This window comes from Glycine max, chromosome 7 (genome assembly GCF_000004515.6).
Source record: "Glycine max cultivar Williams 82 chromosome 7, Glycine_max_v4.0, whole genome shotgun sequence".
NCBI classification, from domain to species: domain Eukaryota; kingdom Viridiplantae; phylum Streptophyta; class Magnoliopsida; order Fabales; family Fabaceae; genus Glycine; species Glycine max.
The window spans coordinates 36385545-36400695 of NC_038243.2; the positions used below are offsets into that span (position 1 = coordinate 36385545).

At 32.4% G+C, this 15151-nt stretch overlaps 1 protein-coding gene across 1 annotated transcript; it reads left to right on the forward strand.

Annotated features, from left to right (window-relative positions):
* The first annotated feature begins 4330 nt into the window (after nucleotides 1-4330).
* Nucleotides 4331-11094, forward strand: LOC100815993 (serine carboxypeptidase-like 31). Its single transcript, XM_003529256.5, has 10 exons — nucleotides 4331-4705; nucleotides 5149-5256; nucleotides 5599-5694; nucleotides 5850-5942; nucleotides 6048-6130; nucleotides 9259-9546; nucleotides 9757-9887; nucleotides 10054-10149; nucleotides 10263-10368; nucleotides 10785-11094. The coding sequence occupies exons 1-10, from the start codon at nucleotides 4393-4395 to the stop codon at nucleotides 10929-10931; spliced, it is 1461 nt and encodes a 486-aa protein (XP_003529304.1). The 5' UTR covers nucleotides 4331-4392; the 3' UTR covers nucleotides 10932-11094.
* The last annotated feature ends 4057 nt before the right edge of the window (nucleotides 11095-15151 follow it).

Genomic DNA, 15151 nt, shown 5'->3' on the forward strand with positions numbered 1-15151 from the left:
ATTCTTCCCCCAACACGCAACCCATTTCTGCTTGGCCGTTAACTAATAAGAGATTTTAATTCATTTGACCTAATAAGTAATAAGAAATTTTAATTGATTTGACTCCATTTCCTGTGTGGAATTGATCTCAATCCTATCTCTCGTTAGAAATTAAGTGCACAGAGACTTGATCATTGAATAGAGTTGTTAAATAAAATCGTGAAAAAATTTGAAAAATCACGAAGAGGATAAAGAGGCCAAAGCCTATAGCATTAAAGTAAATGAACTCTGACTCTTGACAAATCATGTTAATTAGGCATATGAATACGTGTCACCTTTTGGATCAAGTTAAATGGCTAGATAGCAATTCCGGATGTTGTATTTTTTCTCGAAATATTAAAGAAAACCATTGAGCTCATCACTGATTGCATTTTTATGCAACAGTCATAGTCCCTCTTAGTGGTGCTGAATCGATCAAGATATAAAATAATATTAAAAATTGAAATTACTGTTGGAATAGGTGGATATCTATTGGTCAATAAATGCTTAAGTTGAAGTTATATGTGGCGAATTCTTTGTTGCCCTTTTATGGTAGGTTTGGCTAATGTGTTTGATATAACTCATTTCATTACTATACCTAAAAGACATATATAACTTGCCCACTTACCTGAGGATTGAGGTAAGAATCAATACCGTCACGTAAGATTGTTCTAAATGTCTCAAATTAGATAAACTTACCAAACTGGCTTTGCTTTCACATCTGTCTTTTTCGTCGTTATTTCCTGACAATGGAATTGAGGAACTATACTTTAAATTCAAAAAGCCAAATAGAAGGGCAAAAGGAAGAAAATTAATTAGAAAAGAATATAATAAAAGATGATATGCATGATATCCTTTTATTCAACTTAATAAAGTTGGAATCCAAGTCATTCTTCAACAACCAACTTGATATTATTTCTTCCATTCCTCTCATCAGCTCTTAGGTTTTTCTCCAAGTTCAAGAGTCATAACGCACAAGGTTCGCCACAAAATCCTACACCTTTCTACTTTGTGATGATGAGATTCTCGAAAGCGCACAGCTATAGCTTTTTTTTGTTATATATATATATATATATATATATATATATATATATATATATATTAGAGGGAAGAAGCGACCATTTTGGAATATATACCATAATGCATTTGCCCTCCGCGATATGATCACAGACCAACAAGAATATGGTCATTGGTCAATATATATAGAAAGATAAAATTAAGATATATATTGCATGAACTGTGATCTTGTGTAGTCTTTTCAATAAGACTCTTCACGGAATGACAGAATAAAACTTCGCAAACATTGCTTTTTCATTAAAATTATTAGAGCTCTTTTTGGCTGTAATGGATCGAGTTGATATTCACTTTCCTAGGATAGGGAGTATCATAAAACAATTAAGGAAAATGGATTTTGAAGGTAGAGAATAGAAATCCAATTCATGCTCAATATTATCTCTATAGCTCTTGCGGGCTAATTAGAAATACAAAGCACCTTACGTGATCTAAGGACAACATAACTGGGTTTATAACTTTAATTTTAACTTTTTATCTTAATTTTTTAAAAGATTTATATAGGCTGTGATATTATTTTGAAAGTCAATAGTTTATTTTCTAAATATATATGATTTAAATAATCCTTATTTAATTGATTAAAAAGTTGGAGCTTGTTGCAAAATATTTAACCATGCCGCTGCAAATTAAATTTGAAGATTGAGTATGTATATTTATTTTCTTTTTAATTAATATATTTAAATTGATTATGAATAAAACAAACAAACCTCTTCTCACTCTGTTGCTGTTTTTTTTTTAAATATATTTATTTATTAAAATATATATGGGGATACTAAAGATGTGGAAAGGATAGAAGGTTAAATCTAAGAAGCCATATCTGCAACATTAACTACACTTCGATATTAAATATTGCAAGTGTTATCATGTGGGCAATTGCCTCATTGACTTCTACTGTGTACAGGAATGGATGGAAAAAAAAAGAAGCTTTTTGGTACATATGCTATCAACCGGTCTTACATATGGGAATACGTATGCACGCTTAAAAAAAAAGCTGAATTTAGACCTAAAAATAAGGTGGTGAAATTAAGAGCAATGAAAATCTGTGTAGGCATAGGTCCATTTTCATCAAAATATAATCACAACAATCTGTTTATTTAATATATTAAATTCCAAATACAAGATTTTTTTTTTTACAACAATTCGAAATACAAGTTATAGCGTTGAAACACCAATCGTCTTATCATCATCATTAAATCTGAAGCAGGCTACAGTGTTAATTAATTAACCCATAACAATGATAGAATAAGTTACCAATAAGTGATTTTCATTTTTAAAATCCAACTCATACAGGTGACATGATTTGGGGATGATCCCTGAATCCTGATGAGCCAACTCCCTAGCTAACGTATATAACATACTTTTTAATATATATATATATATATATATATATAAATAATCAACAATTTTTTATTAACAAACATTTATATGAAACTTTTTTTAAGCATCATTTACGTGAAGCTTATTAAATGATGAGTGGAGGATATGAATCTCTTCATAAGAAACATATCGTATATTGAATAGAAAAAAAGATTCAGAGTAATTCGAAGTTGGATCAAAATATAAATAAAATTTAATAAAAAATTATTTTTATTAAAAGTCGAATTCAAGTATTATTTGAACAATTCAATTTTAACTTTAATATATTAATCATTTGTTTAAAATATTTTTCATATATAAGTATACATACATACCTAGCATTTTGTCATATAAAGTTAAAGATGAGTATTAATATATAACACACTGTCTATCAATTTTGATAAACAAATGATATCAATTATTTTCACAAACTTATTATTTAATTCACATTAGATACCCGGCGGTAAGGTGGTTATCTGTATGAAGCTTAAGAAGGGAATTCAAATAGCACGATTGTGAAAGAAAACGCTGGACTTGAGGTGGTGTTTATGGTATACCTAATGTGAATTAAATAATAAGTTTTCACAAATTACCTTACTTATTTTCATGCCATTTCTTATACAAGGAAGAACTAGTACTACTAATTACGGCATTTTCTTATACAAGGATGAACTAGTACTAGTTACGGTCAAAATTCCAACCAATTACAAATAGATTCTCCTTCGCTCATGTCGATCATGCTTCTCCATTCTTATTTGCTATTCTTACATCATGGAATCATTTTGGAAAGCAATAAAAGTAAATAGATTTTGGAAACCATTTGATGGATTGATTATGGAATAAAAATAAGAATAAAACTAAGAAGGAAAAGATGAATTATATATGCTATCAGATACACTGCTGTTTGCAAAAAAAAGAAAGAAAAAAGAACTTGATATATATTATGACTTATGACAAAAGTATATGTCCTCTCTCTCTCTCTCTCTCTCTCTCTCTCTCTCTCTATATATATATATATATATATATATATATATATATATATATATATATATATATATATATATCCATTGGTCGTTATTAAATTTTCTTTTGCTGAAACTACGAAACTACAGATGGGACTGTTGTTAGTTCTACTATATTTGTACCAAAGAAAAAGTGAAACCTATCAGTAATTCCAATATATGGCATACGTATATATCGAATCTATTTGGATGGATAAGAACAAACAATCATATCATTTTTTTACGAACGATCATATCATTTAATATGAAATAATTGTTTTTCTTCTAAACTTTATTTTAAGACAGAAGTGACACTTTGTTATTAATAACCGATGAAAAATTAGAAGGAAAGACTACAATATGCATTTTAAAAAATACAATAATATTCTGCTAAATATACGTTTTTAAAGTTTAAAGGGCAATCAACACACATATCACATATGACAAATTTGAATTTTCCATTATTTTTATTTGAACAGTAATTCAATTCAATCTAAAGTGTAAACTATAATAATAACATCTACATATCAAATCCAAAGAATTGAAGTATAATATTTCTTAAATTCACCATCCTATAAAATAAATTTATTCATGTATGAACATGAGATTCATGTTCAACCACCCATATTATCACAATTGGTTGTTCCACTCACTTTGTTCCATGCATGAATATGATCTAGAAGCTACCTAAAATCCATGCGAGACGTCACATAGCATCTTGAGGCAAAAAGGAGAAGTGAGATAAAGATGTGTTGCCAGGTAGGGTGCTCTCATCCAATATCTACTTTTTTTTTCAAAATTTTCTACCCATCATGAGGCATAGTGGTACCGAGTAAGTATCCCTCCTTCATCATCACTCATTATAAATAGATATGTAACTCTCTTTGTCCTCCAACCAATTTTCCAATCAAAAGTGGAAAATCTCTCACTCTCTTGCTTCCATAATATGGATAACATTGTATTAAAGATGACTAGTTTATACACCTTGGTTCTTTTACTTTTACTTTTTCTATCTTATAGGCCTGCTCTTTCATTTTCTTCTAGACATAGGCAATATTGGGGTGGTGGGAGGATATTGAGCTCTGGTGATCATAATGGTGATCTTGTGACTAATTTGCCTGGCCAGCCTGGGGTGAATTTCCAGCACTATGCTGGATATGTCACAGTCAATGAAACCAATGGAAGAGCACTCTTTTACTGGTTCTATGAGGCTATCACCAAGCCAGAAGAGAAACCATTGGTGCTTTGGCTTAATGGAGGTAAAAAAGCAGATACTAATTAATGTCTTCTGTTTTAATATGATGTGAAATTTTTTAACATTTGGACTTTGGAATTGTAGATAATTGTCAAAACAACAAAATTTGAGTGAATAGTGTGCATGGCAACAGATTTATGATCAAGCATGTCATAAGATCATATAGTATAAAACTGTATGTCACATATTTTATTGGACTGGCTGCGACATTTCACTTGAGTCATTCGAATGTTTAAGGAGAAATCCATGTCTTTATCAACAATTAAAATAAGTAATTATTAATTAACCTCTAGATTTTCATTTTCTTTTAATTTTTCTTAGGTGGAGAAAGAGAGTTTATTAGGTGGCAGCTAATCATAGAGGGTTTACAACACTTTTGATTTCATTCGCTGTTTGTTAAGTTGCTTATGTTCTCTGCTAAGGTGACAACATGATTTTGTGTTACAGGCCCTGGGTGCTCTTCTGTGGGATATGGAGCAACACAGGAGATTGGTCCATTTTTAGTGGACACTGATGGCCAAGGCCTCAAATTTAATAACTTCTCTTGGAACAGAGGTATTATGATGATGACCACTAGTACTATATACACATACTTTCAGCCACAAGCTCACTTTTCTTTTCATGCCATAATGCATAAAATTCTGATGATGAACCACAACTAGTGCTCCATTATTGGTCCCCACAAAATAATTGTTAATATTGTGATGTGTTATTCATGGAACACCTCTTCTAATAATTTATACAACACTTTGTCTTTTTTCTATTACATCATTTATCACATCTCATGCTTCTTTCTTTTTTCTTTAAATTCTCTTTTAGTTTAAAATATGTTATATAAATTAACATTTCTCTTACTAATTGGTGTGCTAAGAAATCATGATATCTGTGATGTTGCAGAAGCCAACATGTTATTCTTGGAATCTCCTGTTGGAGTGGGCTTTTCATACTCAAATACAAGCAGTGACTATGACCAATTGGGAGATGAATTGACAGGTCATTACTTAATCTTAATGTTGCTGCTGCATAATGAGCAGCAACCACTATGTCATTTTCTTTAATGTGGGTTGCATTTTCTATTATTTGAAGCTTATGGAAAGCAGATCTAGCTCTGACAAATTCGGTTGTGCTCTTTCTGTTATTTGTGACAGCTAATGATGCTTACTCTTTTCTTCACAATTGGTTCCAAAAGTTTCCATCCTATAGAATTAGGACATTTTACATAGCAGGGGAGAGCTATGCAGGTATTGAAAAAAGTGAAAATTTGGAATACCTTTTTCTGCATAAGTGATTTTTTGGGATCAATTATTCTAATTAAATTAATCATCGATACAACTATTTATTTTCAGGAAAATATGTACCAGAGCTGGCTGAACTCATCCATGATAGGAACAAGGACCCCTCCCTCTATATTGATCTCAAGGGTATTCTGGTATGGTCCCACACAATTTAAAAATGAAAAAAAAACGCTTAATAAAAAAAAATGGCATAGCGAATCTTTCTTTACTAAGAATATTTCCTATCTAGTCTAGCTAGCATTTCTATATTTTTGTTCAAGAATAGGATTTGAAAATAGACATCATGTTCCACCATCAATAGCTGAGATATTTGTAAAGCAACTTTTTTACTTGTCATCACTATAATTTAAAGTTTTCATTGTGATAGTTAATGGGTTGAACCCTCTTCATTGATCTCTTGTCATCACCATTTTCACGGTTTTAGTTATTTATAAAAGTGCAATTCCTAATTGCACTTTTAGTTATTTCATATGCGATTCCAATGTGACATGCCACGTGGAATCACACTTCAAATATTTTTTCTCTTAGAAACAAAATGCTAATGTGTCAATGTTAGACTGTTGGCAAGTGCATCAAATTATCACAAATACAAAGTTAAAATGGAAGTTTGAATATCGAATCTACAAGAACTTTATTTGTACTTATGTAGGTGAATATATAATTTTTAGGCAATAAATAAATTGATTTGAAAAGATTGCGAGTAAATTAAATTGACAGAAAATTAAATTAAATTAAACAAGGAAATAAATTAATTAATCAAAAACAAAAAAGATGAGAAAAATCAATATTATAGAAGTTAAATTCAGAAGATGAGAATGTTGGAAACTTAGCCTACCAAAGCTACTCTTTGATGAATGAATTTTCTCTATTTATAATTATTCCAATTTATACACTTGCATCTACTTATTTACTCTAACCAAGATCCCTCAAGTGAAAGAGTCTAACTTATTTATCTTCTCTCCTAAATCTCTTTGTAGAGATAAAATAGTTAGATTGCATTAAGAATATAAATGTATAACAGACTAAACAAAATCAATCTATCCCTAGTGATGACTTTATTTAGATACTATTTCCTAGTTCTATTAGAAAATAACGTTTCCCAATGCTACCCCTAAAACTTACCATGCAAATGGATGATCAAGCCATAAACAACAACATTAAGCACAAGAAAGGATAAACAAAAGGTAATAATATTAAATAGATAGGAAGAGAATTACATTAAAAGTAATTGGTTGTCAAGTTTCCAACAAGAGGGGTTTAGCCTCTCATTGTCATAGAAGATTTCACAATTGCAAGAGAAGAATATTTAGTAAATGGGAATAGATAAGAAAGGAAATGGAGGGAAGAAATGACTCTTAATGATTATTTTTCCTTCTTCTAGCCTTCGCTTTCTATAAGGAATTGTATTTTTTTGAATTTTCTGTGTGCTTTTTCCTTCTTCTCTTTCCTAGATAAGCTTAGTTTTCATGCAACCTTCGCGCTAAGTACGCTTGTCGCGCTTAGCGAGTATGACGGTGATCCTCACGCTTAGTGCGTGACTCACGCTAAGCGCGTTTCTTTCCTGGATTAGCCTTCACTTTTCTGAATTATCTTCCTAGCACTGTTAACTTATTGACAAGTGCACCAATTCGTCCAAGTAGTAATTTAAAATGGTAAGATTGAATATTGCTTCCATATGGATTTCATTTGTAATCAAGATGATGTATATCCAATTTTTGTACAACTAATGAATAGATTTATGAAGAGCAATTTGAGGCATTTTTGTGAAGTAAACAAACTATACTGATCTAAGCTATGATTGAATAAGAAAAACAAACACTGGGAGTGGCAAAGGATTGTGAACGCATGATTTGAATATGTTGGGGGCTTTGCTATCGAAACTACTCTTGATGCGATATAATTAATTTTTCTCTATTCAATATTACCCTAATTATCACTTACATCTATTAATGTACCCTAATTTAGATTCCTCACATGAGAGAGCCTAATTCCCCTAATATTTTTCTTAATCCCTTAAGAATTAAATTAGTTGAATCGTATGACTAATGGAGATGCATAAATAGGCTAACCAATCTCACACTATCCCTAGCAATGAAGCATTTAGATGTTCTTTCCAGTTCTAAGGATAAAAAGACATTTTTTAATGCCTAAACCCTAAACATAGCATATATATGGGTGATCAAACCAAATACATGTGAATAAGCAGAGAAAGATACAATGAAAACTATGAATAGCATTAAACAAATAGCGAGAGTCATTACATCAAGAGAGTTTAGTGGAAAGCTCCTCAACAATGAGTGGTTTAACCTCTTATTGTCACGAGAGACTTAACTATACAAAAGGGATGCAATGTGTTGATGAATGGAAAGAAGATGGGTGTGGAGGTAGTTGGTAGCTCCTAATGATTGTTGTCACGTGCAAAGCGCAAGTAAGTGACTGAGCACTAAGCGCGCAACACGCGCTAAGCATATCTTTACGTGACATCCAACTCTCCAAGCAGCTTCCTAAGTGGCTTCAGCTCGCTAAGCGAGCATTGTACGCTAAGCAAAAATCATCAGGCTTCAACTTCTCTTCCAATCCCTCATCTGTATTTCTACAAAACAAAAACCACCAAAACAGTATAAATCTAACAATTTAGGCATTTAATACACAAAAACTCAAAGGATATCAAAATTCCAATGATTCATACAAAAAGAAGTAATAAAAGAGGAGAAAATTGATGATTCCTATATATCTTAATTGTAGAATATGCTTATGCGCATTAGTTATCAGGCGCTAAGCATGCTTTTTCCACTGAACCTGTGCTTCGCGCTAAGCGCCTGAGACATGCTAAGAGCACCTCTTCAAAATTTCAATATGTTCTTTTGGACTTTACTTTACTCATTAAGCATCATAAATTTATCAACTTTTAATATTTTTTACACAAAAACTTAAATGATGTTAAAATAATAATTATTTGCACAAAAAAAAATAAGAAAGAAAAATTACCAATTCCTATATAATTTAATCTCAAAATATACTTATAAATAATAATTATGAGTCAATCAAGTTTTCAAGTCAAATTTAGGGTTAAATTAAGTCAATAGTCAAAACAAACCTTAGCCAACACATGTTTTTTGAATGATCATATTTTAAAAATTAGTCTCTAAAAGTGTCTCAAACGAATCAATCAACCATATAAAGTCAGTAGGATGCAAATAATTAACATAAATATGAAGGGCAAATTAAGTATTATTATTACTTTTAATTAATTATTTTGCAGTTGGGTAATCCTGAAACATCTGATGCTGAGGACTGGATGGGTCTGGTTGATTATGCTTGGAGCCATGCTGTGATATCTGATGAAACTCATCAAACAATCAAAACAAGTTGTGACTTTAACAGCACTGATCCATGGCGAAATAAAGATTGTAGCCAAGCTGTGGATGAAGTTCTCAAACAATACAATGAAATTGATATCTATAGTCTCTACACCTCTGTTTGCTTTGCCAGTACAGCAAGCTCAGACGATCAATCCATGCAAACTTCCATGAAGCGTTCATCTAAAATGGTGCGTGAAGAAAATATCATACTCGTATATATGACACTTTTTTCATTGAAAAAAGAAAACTGCTTTCAACATTATCCATAAAATATATATGTATTGTTGGATGAATAATTTAAATAAGTATTTATTTATATGATAAACAAAACTTGATGGAAAATTGATTTGAGAGGAATTGACTATTCTGATACTTACTTATTTAATTTGGTTGACTAGATGCCTAGGATGTTGGGTGGCTATGATCCGTGCCTTGATGGCTATGCTAAAGCCTTTTATAATAAACCAGATGTTCAGAAGGCTCTTCATGCCAGCGATGGTCACAATCTAAAGAAATGGAGCATTTGCAAGTAACATTTTTAAACCCTTAATTTCTACTTTTCTTATATATCAAAACTTTAGAAATGCACTAATATATATAGAATCTTAGGTTTATATTTTGTGTCTTTATTTTCTATATTATATGTGGTTAATTATTTTTTGCTAAACAATTTTTAATTTAATTATTAAATGTAGTGACAAGATATTCAATGACTGGGCCGATTCAAAGCCATCTGTTATCCCAATTTACAAGAAGCTTATTTCAGCAGGACTTAGGATTTGGGTTTATAGGTAAATACTATTGACTATATATCAACCTAGCTTATTAATGTTCATGGAATAGCTGCTGCATTTTCTTGTAGCTTCTTTTCATCATATTAATTGCGTTGTTGAAATGGTTTCAGTGGAGATACAGATGGTAGAGTACCAGTGCTGTCGACAAGGTACAGCTTAAGCCCTCTTGCGTTGCCTATCACTAAATCATGGAGGCCCTGGTACCATGACAATGAGGTATAACTAAGAGATCATGGAAGCAAATTGGCTTAACCCTCCTGCACAAAATTCTAGTTTTTATCTATATATATAATTTATATTGTATGCAAAGCTATTAATTAATAACTCGTTATTAAATAAATTCAAACACGTGCTTCACTGAAGTTACCAACTATTTTATTGACAAAAGTATTCAGTGTAGCCGTGTAGGAACAATATCTAATTAATTGGTGAATAAAGAAATTCGAAGAGTGGTTAATGAGTAATCTCTCATTTAGTTAGTTGGCAGCAGATTGCTAATTTATTAATATTAAAATGATCATGAAGATATATAGTTTTGCTAGAATTTTTTATTTTATTTTATCGATGTCCTTAAAGTTCCTAAACATTACATGTATCAATTTTTTTTACGTTCTATTATTATATTGGAACAGGTTAGCGGGTGGTTTGAAGAATATGAGGGGCTTACATTTGCAACGTTTCGAGGAGCTGGCCATGCAGTTCCCTGTTTTAAACCAAGCAACTCACTTGCGTTCTTCTCCTCCTTTCTCAATGGAGAATCACCACCTTCTACAAAATAAGAAATCCGTATAATCATATTGGGTGCTCTTTGTGTGACCCCATATGAAGATTTTGCTCTTACATTAGCAATAGCTAATAGTCCATATTGTCAAAATGCGAAGCAACCCTAAGCAAATGTAATGAATAAAAGAGTTTTGCAATGAAAATAGTTTTACAATGAAATAATGGTGCCATAATCCATATGCTACTTCACATACATTAAGCAAAACCGAGGAAAAAAATATCTATCTTTGAATGCGTTTTTCCTTTTTTCTTTCTTTTATTTCAGTGGAACAATTTCACGATCTTACCGTAATGAGTAGTTCTATCTAGTGCTAACTGCTAATTAAATATTTTCTAAACAAAATGCTAATTAAATAAATAATTTCAAGCGGGTAATTTCTATATTTTTTATTTTTTTTTGTCAGCCAAAAAGGTTTTCTCATTAAAAATGGTACTAGGAGTACCAATCACAATTACACAGATCGATGCTGCACCAAATGCAACGGATACATCTCCTAAAAAGATATGCATCAAATTGATTCAATAGTTATTTAATTATTTGAGGCAGAATCGGTGCCCAAATAAATGATAACCACCCCATCACAGTGCATTAAAATCATATCCCCTAATATGCCATTGACTTGCAATTCCTAAAATGAACAAACCAATCAATGTATGATGTATCCCAGACCAAAATCAGAGCCAATCATAAATAATTACCTTTCCTGCATACAGTACCCCTCCCACCAAAATAAAAACACCTCCAAACATCATCTGTGTTTGTCGTCCAATGCATGTTCCAGGGCCATCCATCCATTGAACAAATGAATACCCAAAGCTAGGGTCATATTCTTTCAACCAGGACCTGCTGTGAAATTGTATCTGTTGCAGACTTGCAGGATATTATCAACATTGAACACCCCTCCTCTGATTTCTCTCCTTCCATACGACCCAAGTTGCTGCACACCAAATGTACTTCAATCTATTATTTGCTATCTTCCCTCCCTTAATCAAACAATGTTGCCAGAAATGTGATATTGCTGAAACTTGTAAAACAGTGGAAATATTTAATTAGCCACGCATAATAGGACCTCCAAATAGCTTCTACCTTTTCACATAAGAAAAGGTGATCAGCATACTCTTCCTGATTATTACACGCAGAACAGAAGAAGTTATCATTGGGCAAAGTAACTGTTCTTTAAATTCACCGCTGTTGGCAAACGATCATGAAATAACCTCCATAAGAAAATGTGGATTTTTGGTGGAATTTTTAATTGCCATAGCTGCTGAAAAATATCCACTTCATGGCTGCCATAATACCAATTCTGCATTGCTAAGTATGCTGAGTGAACCGAGAACTTTCCAGCTCCTTCCCCTTCCCACCACCAAGTATCATCTACCTCTTTATGAAGTTGACCATTGTTGATCAGATTTTGGAAATTCTGCATCAAGTTTAGCTCCTATTGAAACCACGATCTACGCCACTTCAATTCCCACCTCCAAAGTTCACCTTCCCACCTCCCTACTTGATTAATACATTCCTTTTGATTCTTTGGATTCAAAAACAATCTAGGATAGGAATTTGTTGGAAAAAAACTTAACTCACAGAATGAAGGGAGATGAATGCACACATTTTATTGAATAATAATCTGTTTAAATAGAGATTTTTGTAACTGAACAAAATTATAAAAGCAATAACTGACTTCCTAAATAATAACCACTAACATAACAACTATTGTAACTGAAAAGAATCATAAAAAACAATAATTGAAAATAAAATAAACAGTCCTAAACATTCATGATAGACAACTGCTGATACACATGTTCAACACGTAACAGTGGTTGACAAGTCCAAGTTTCTCTCTCAGTAACTCAAATCTGCTTCTCGGAAGAGCTTTGGTGAATATATCTGATAACTGGTCTTCAGTCTTGCAATACTTCAAGCACACTGCACCATCCCTTTGTACATCTCTAAGAAAAAATAATTTGATGCTAAAATGCTTTGTTTTTTCATGAAAAACTGGATTTTTAGAGATGGCTATGGCTGCCTGATTGTCCACCATTACTTCTGTGTTCAGGCCTTTCAACGAGTTTCCAAGTCTGATTTTTATCAATCATGACAAGCTCCTCCTGCATTGTAGCACTCCATTTTGGATCCTCCTTTGCATCCCAATATCTTGTAGGTTCTAGAACTGCTACATTACATCTTTCATAAATATCTGAGAGCAATCTAGTGCCTCTCATGGGTGCATCATCAATAAACTCATCTTGATTTTGTAAATGGTCAGCTATCGACATCTATTCAGTATTATTCCAGCTCCATTTCTCATTCTCCATGAAGTACACGTCCCTGCTTATCAAAATTTTCCTTGTATGAGGTTGGAAAACTCTATAAGCTTTAGATACTGAACTATATACCACAAAGATACCAGGTTCAGCTTTTTTGTCTAGCTTGTCTCTCTTAATCTGTGGCACATAAGTAAAACACAAGCATCCAAATACTTTAAAAATTTTCAAGTAAGGTTTATAACCATAACAAGTCTCAAAAGAAGTCTTCCCGTTTACTGTTTTGGTGGGAAGTTGATTTAGCAAGAATACTGCAGTGTTTGCAGTTTCTGCCCAATATTCCTTAGGTAACCCTTTCTCATGAAGCATACATCTGACTATTTCCATTATCGTTCGATTCTTTCTTTCACTAACCCTATTTTGTTGAGGGATGTAAGAAGCTATTAATTGATGCTCAATGCCTGCTTCGTCACAAAACATGGTGAGTTATGCAGAAGTGTACTCCTTGCCGTTATCAGACCTCAAAGCTTGAATCATGCAACCACTTTGCTTTTCAATCCACTACTTAAATCTCCAAAATACACCTGTAACCTCTGACTTAGACTTGAGAAAGTAAATCTAGCACATTTTGGTTAATCATCTATAAAGATGATGTAATATTTACTATCTTTAAGCAAAGCAGTCCTTTGAGGTCCGGCCAAATCTGTGTGAATCAACTGCAGCTTCTCTGTTGCTCTCCAAGTTGATTGTTTGAAGGGTAATCTTGCTTGCTTGCCATATTGACATGTTTCACAGCTTGGTAATTTAGAATCTAAGTGCTTGCCATATTGACATCTTCAAAAAAAAATCTAGGATAGGAGTTCACTAGATCATCTTCTCCTATCCATTTGTCTAACCACACTTTAACTTTGTCCCTACGGCCAATCTTCCAAGATACCAGATTTTTAAACCATTTTGATTCATTTAATCCACCACATGTCTTTGAAAGATCCCTCCACCAAATAGATGCTTCTTTTGAAACATCATCCCTTTCTAGAGCTCTCCATCCACCATATTTGGAGTCCAAAATTTCACTCCATAAAGATTTGTCATAAAAAAATAGTTCCCATATTCTCCATTTTGCAAGAAGGACATCATGAAAAGGGTAATGTCCTTAAGCCCAAGTTCACCGTGACTTTTTGGTTTGCAAATACTTTTCCAACTTACCCATGCTATCTTACTTCTTTCTCCTTCACCTCCCCAAATAAACTTTCTTTGTATTGCAACAATCTTCCTAACCACTACCTTAGGCATTTTGAAGAATGACAAGAAAAATAATGGAAGGGAAGACAAAATCGAATTTGCAAGACACCCTCCCGGCAAGTGTCAAAGTCTTAGTTTTCCAACAAGCTATTTTTCTTGTTAAATTTCATGACAATAGGATCCCATATCTCTTCTCTCCTGGGGTTAGAACCAATTGGTATTCCCAAATAAACAAAAGGAATTTGTAAAAGCTTACAATTTGATAGACTTGCATACCTTTGCACTTGACTCCTATCCATTCCAATTTTCTCAAATATACTTTTGAAAAAAATAATTAACTTTAAGGCCCGCGACCAACTTAAAACATCTTAAATTTTTTTTTATAGTCACAACATTCCCACAAAAATTATATCATTTGCATATTGAAGTAAATTTACACTCACATTCTTTTTTCCCACCAAGAAAAATTTAAATAATCCTTCCTTGATAGCTTCTCTCATGCATCATGCCACAAAGTCCTTTTGCAATAATGGTAAAAAGAAGTGGGCTAGAGGATCCCTTTACTTCAAACCTTTGTTAATGTTGAATTCATTTGTTGGACTTCCATTAACGAAGATTAAGACTCTACTTGACTCCAAGCATCTTCTAATCCACAAACATCACTTTTCCTTGAAACCCAACCTCTTCAACATGTATAGGAGTAATTTCC

Excerpts from the sequence above, each read along its gene's own strand:
- LOC100815993 (XM_003529256.5), top strand. The coding sequence starts at position 4,393 with ATGGATAACATTGTATTAAAGATGACTAGTTTATACACCTTGGTTCTT. Across the intron at positions 6,131-9,258 it reads TTGATCTCAAGGGTATTCTG|TTGGGTAATCCTGAAACATC; the intron begins GTATGGTCCCAC and ends ATTATTTTGCAG. Across the intron at positions 9,888-10,053 it reads AAGAAATGGAGCATTTGCAA|TGACAAGATATTCAATGACT; the intron begins GTAACATTTTTA and ends TATTAAATGTAG.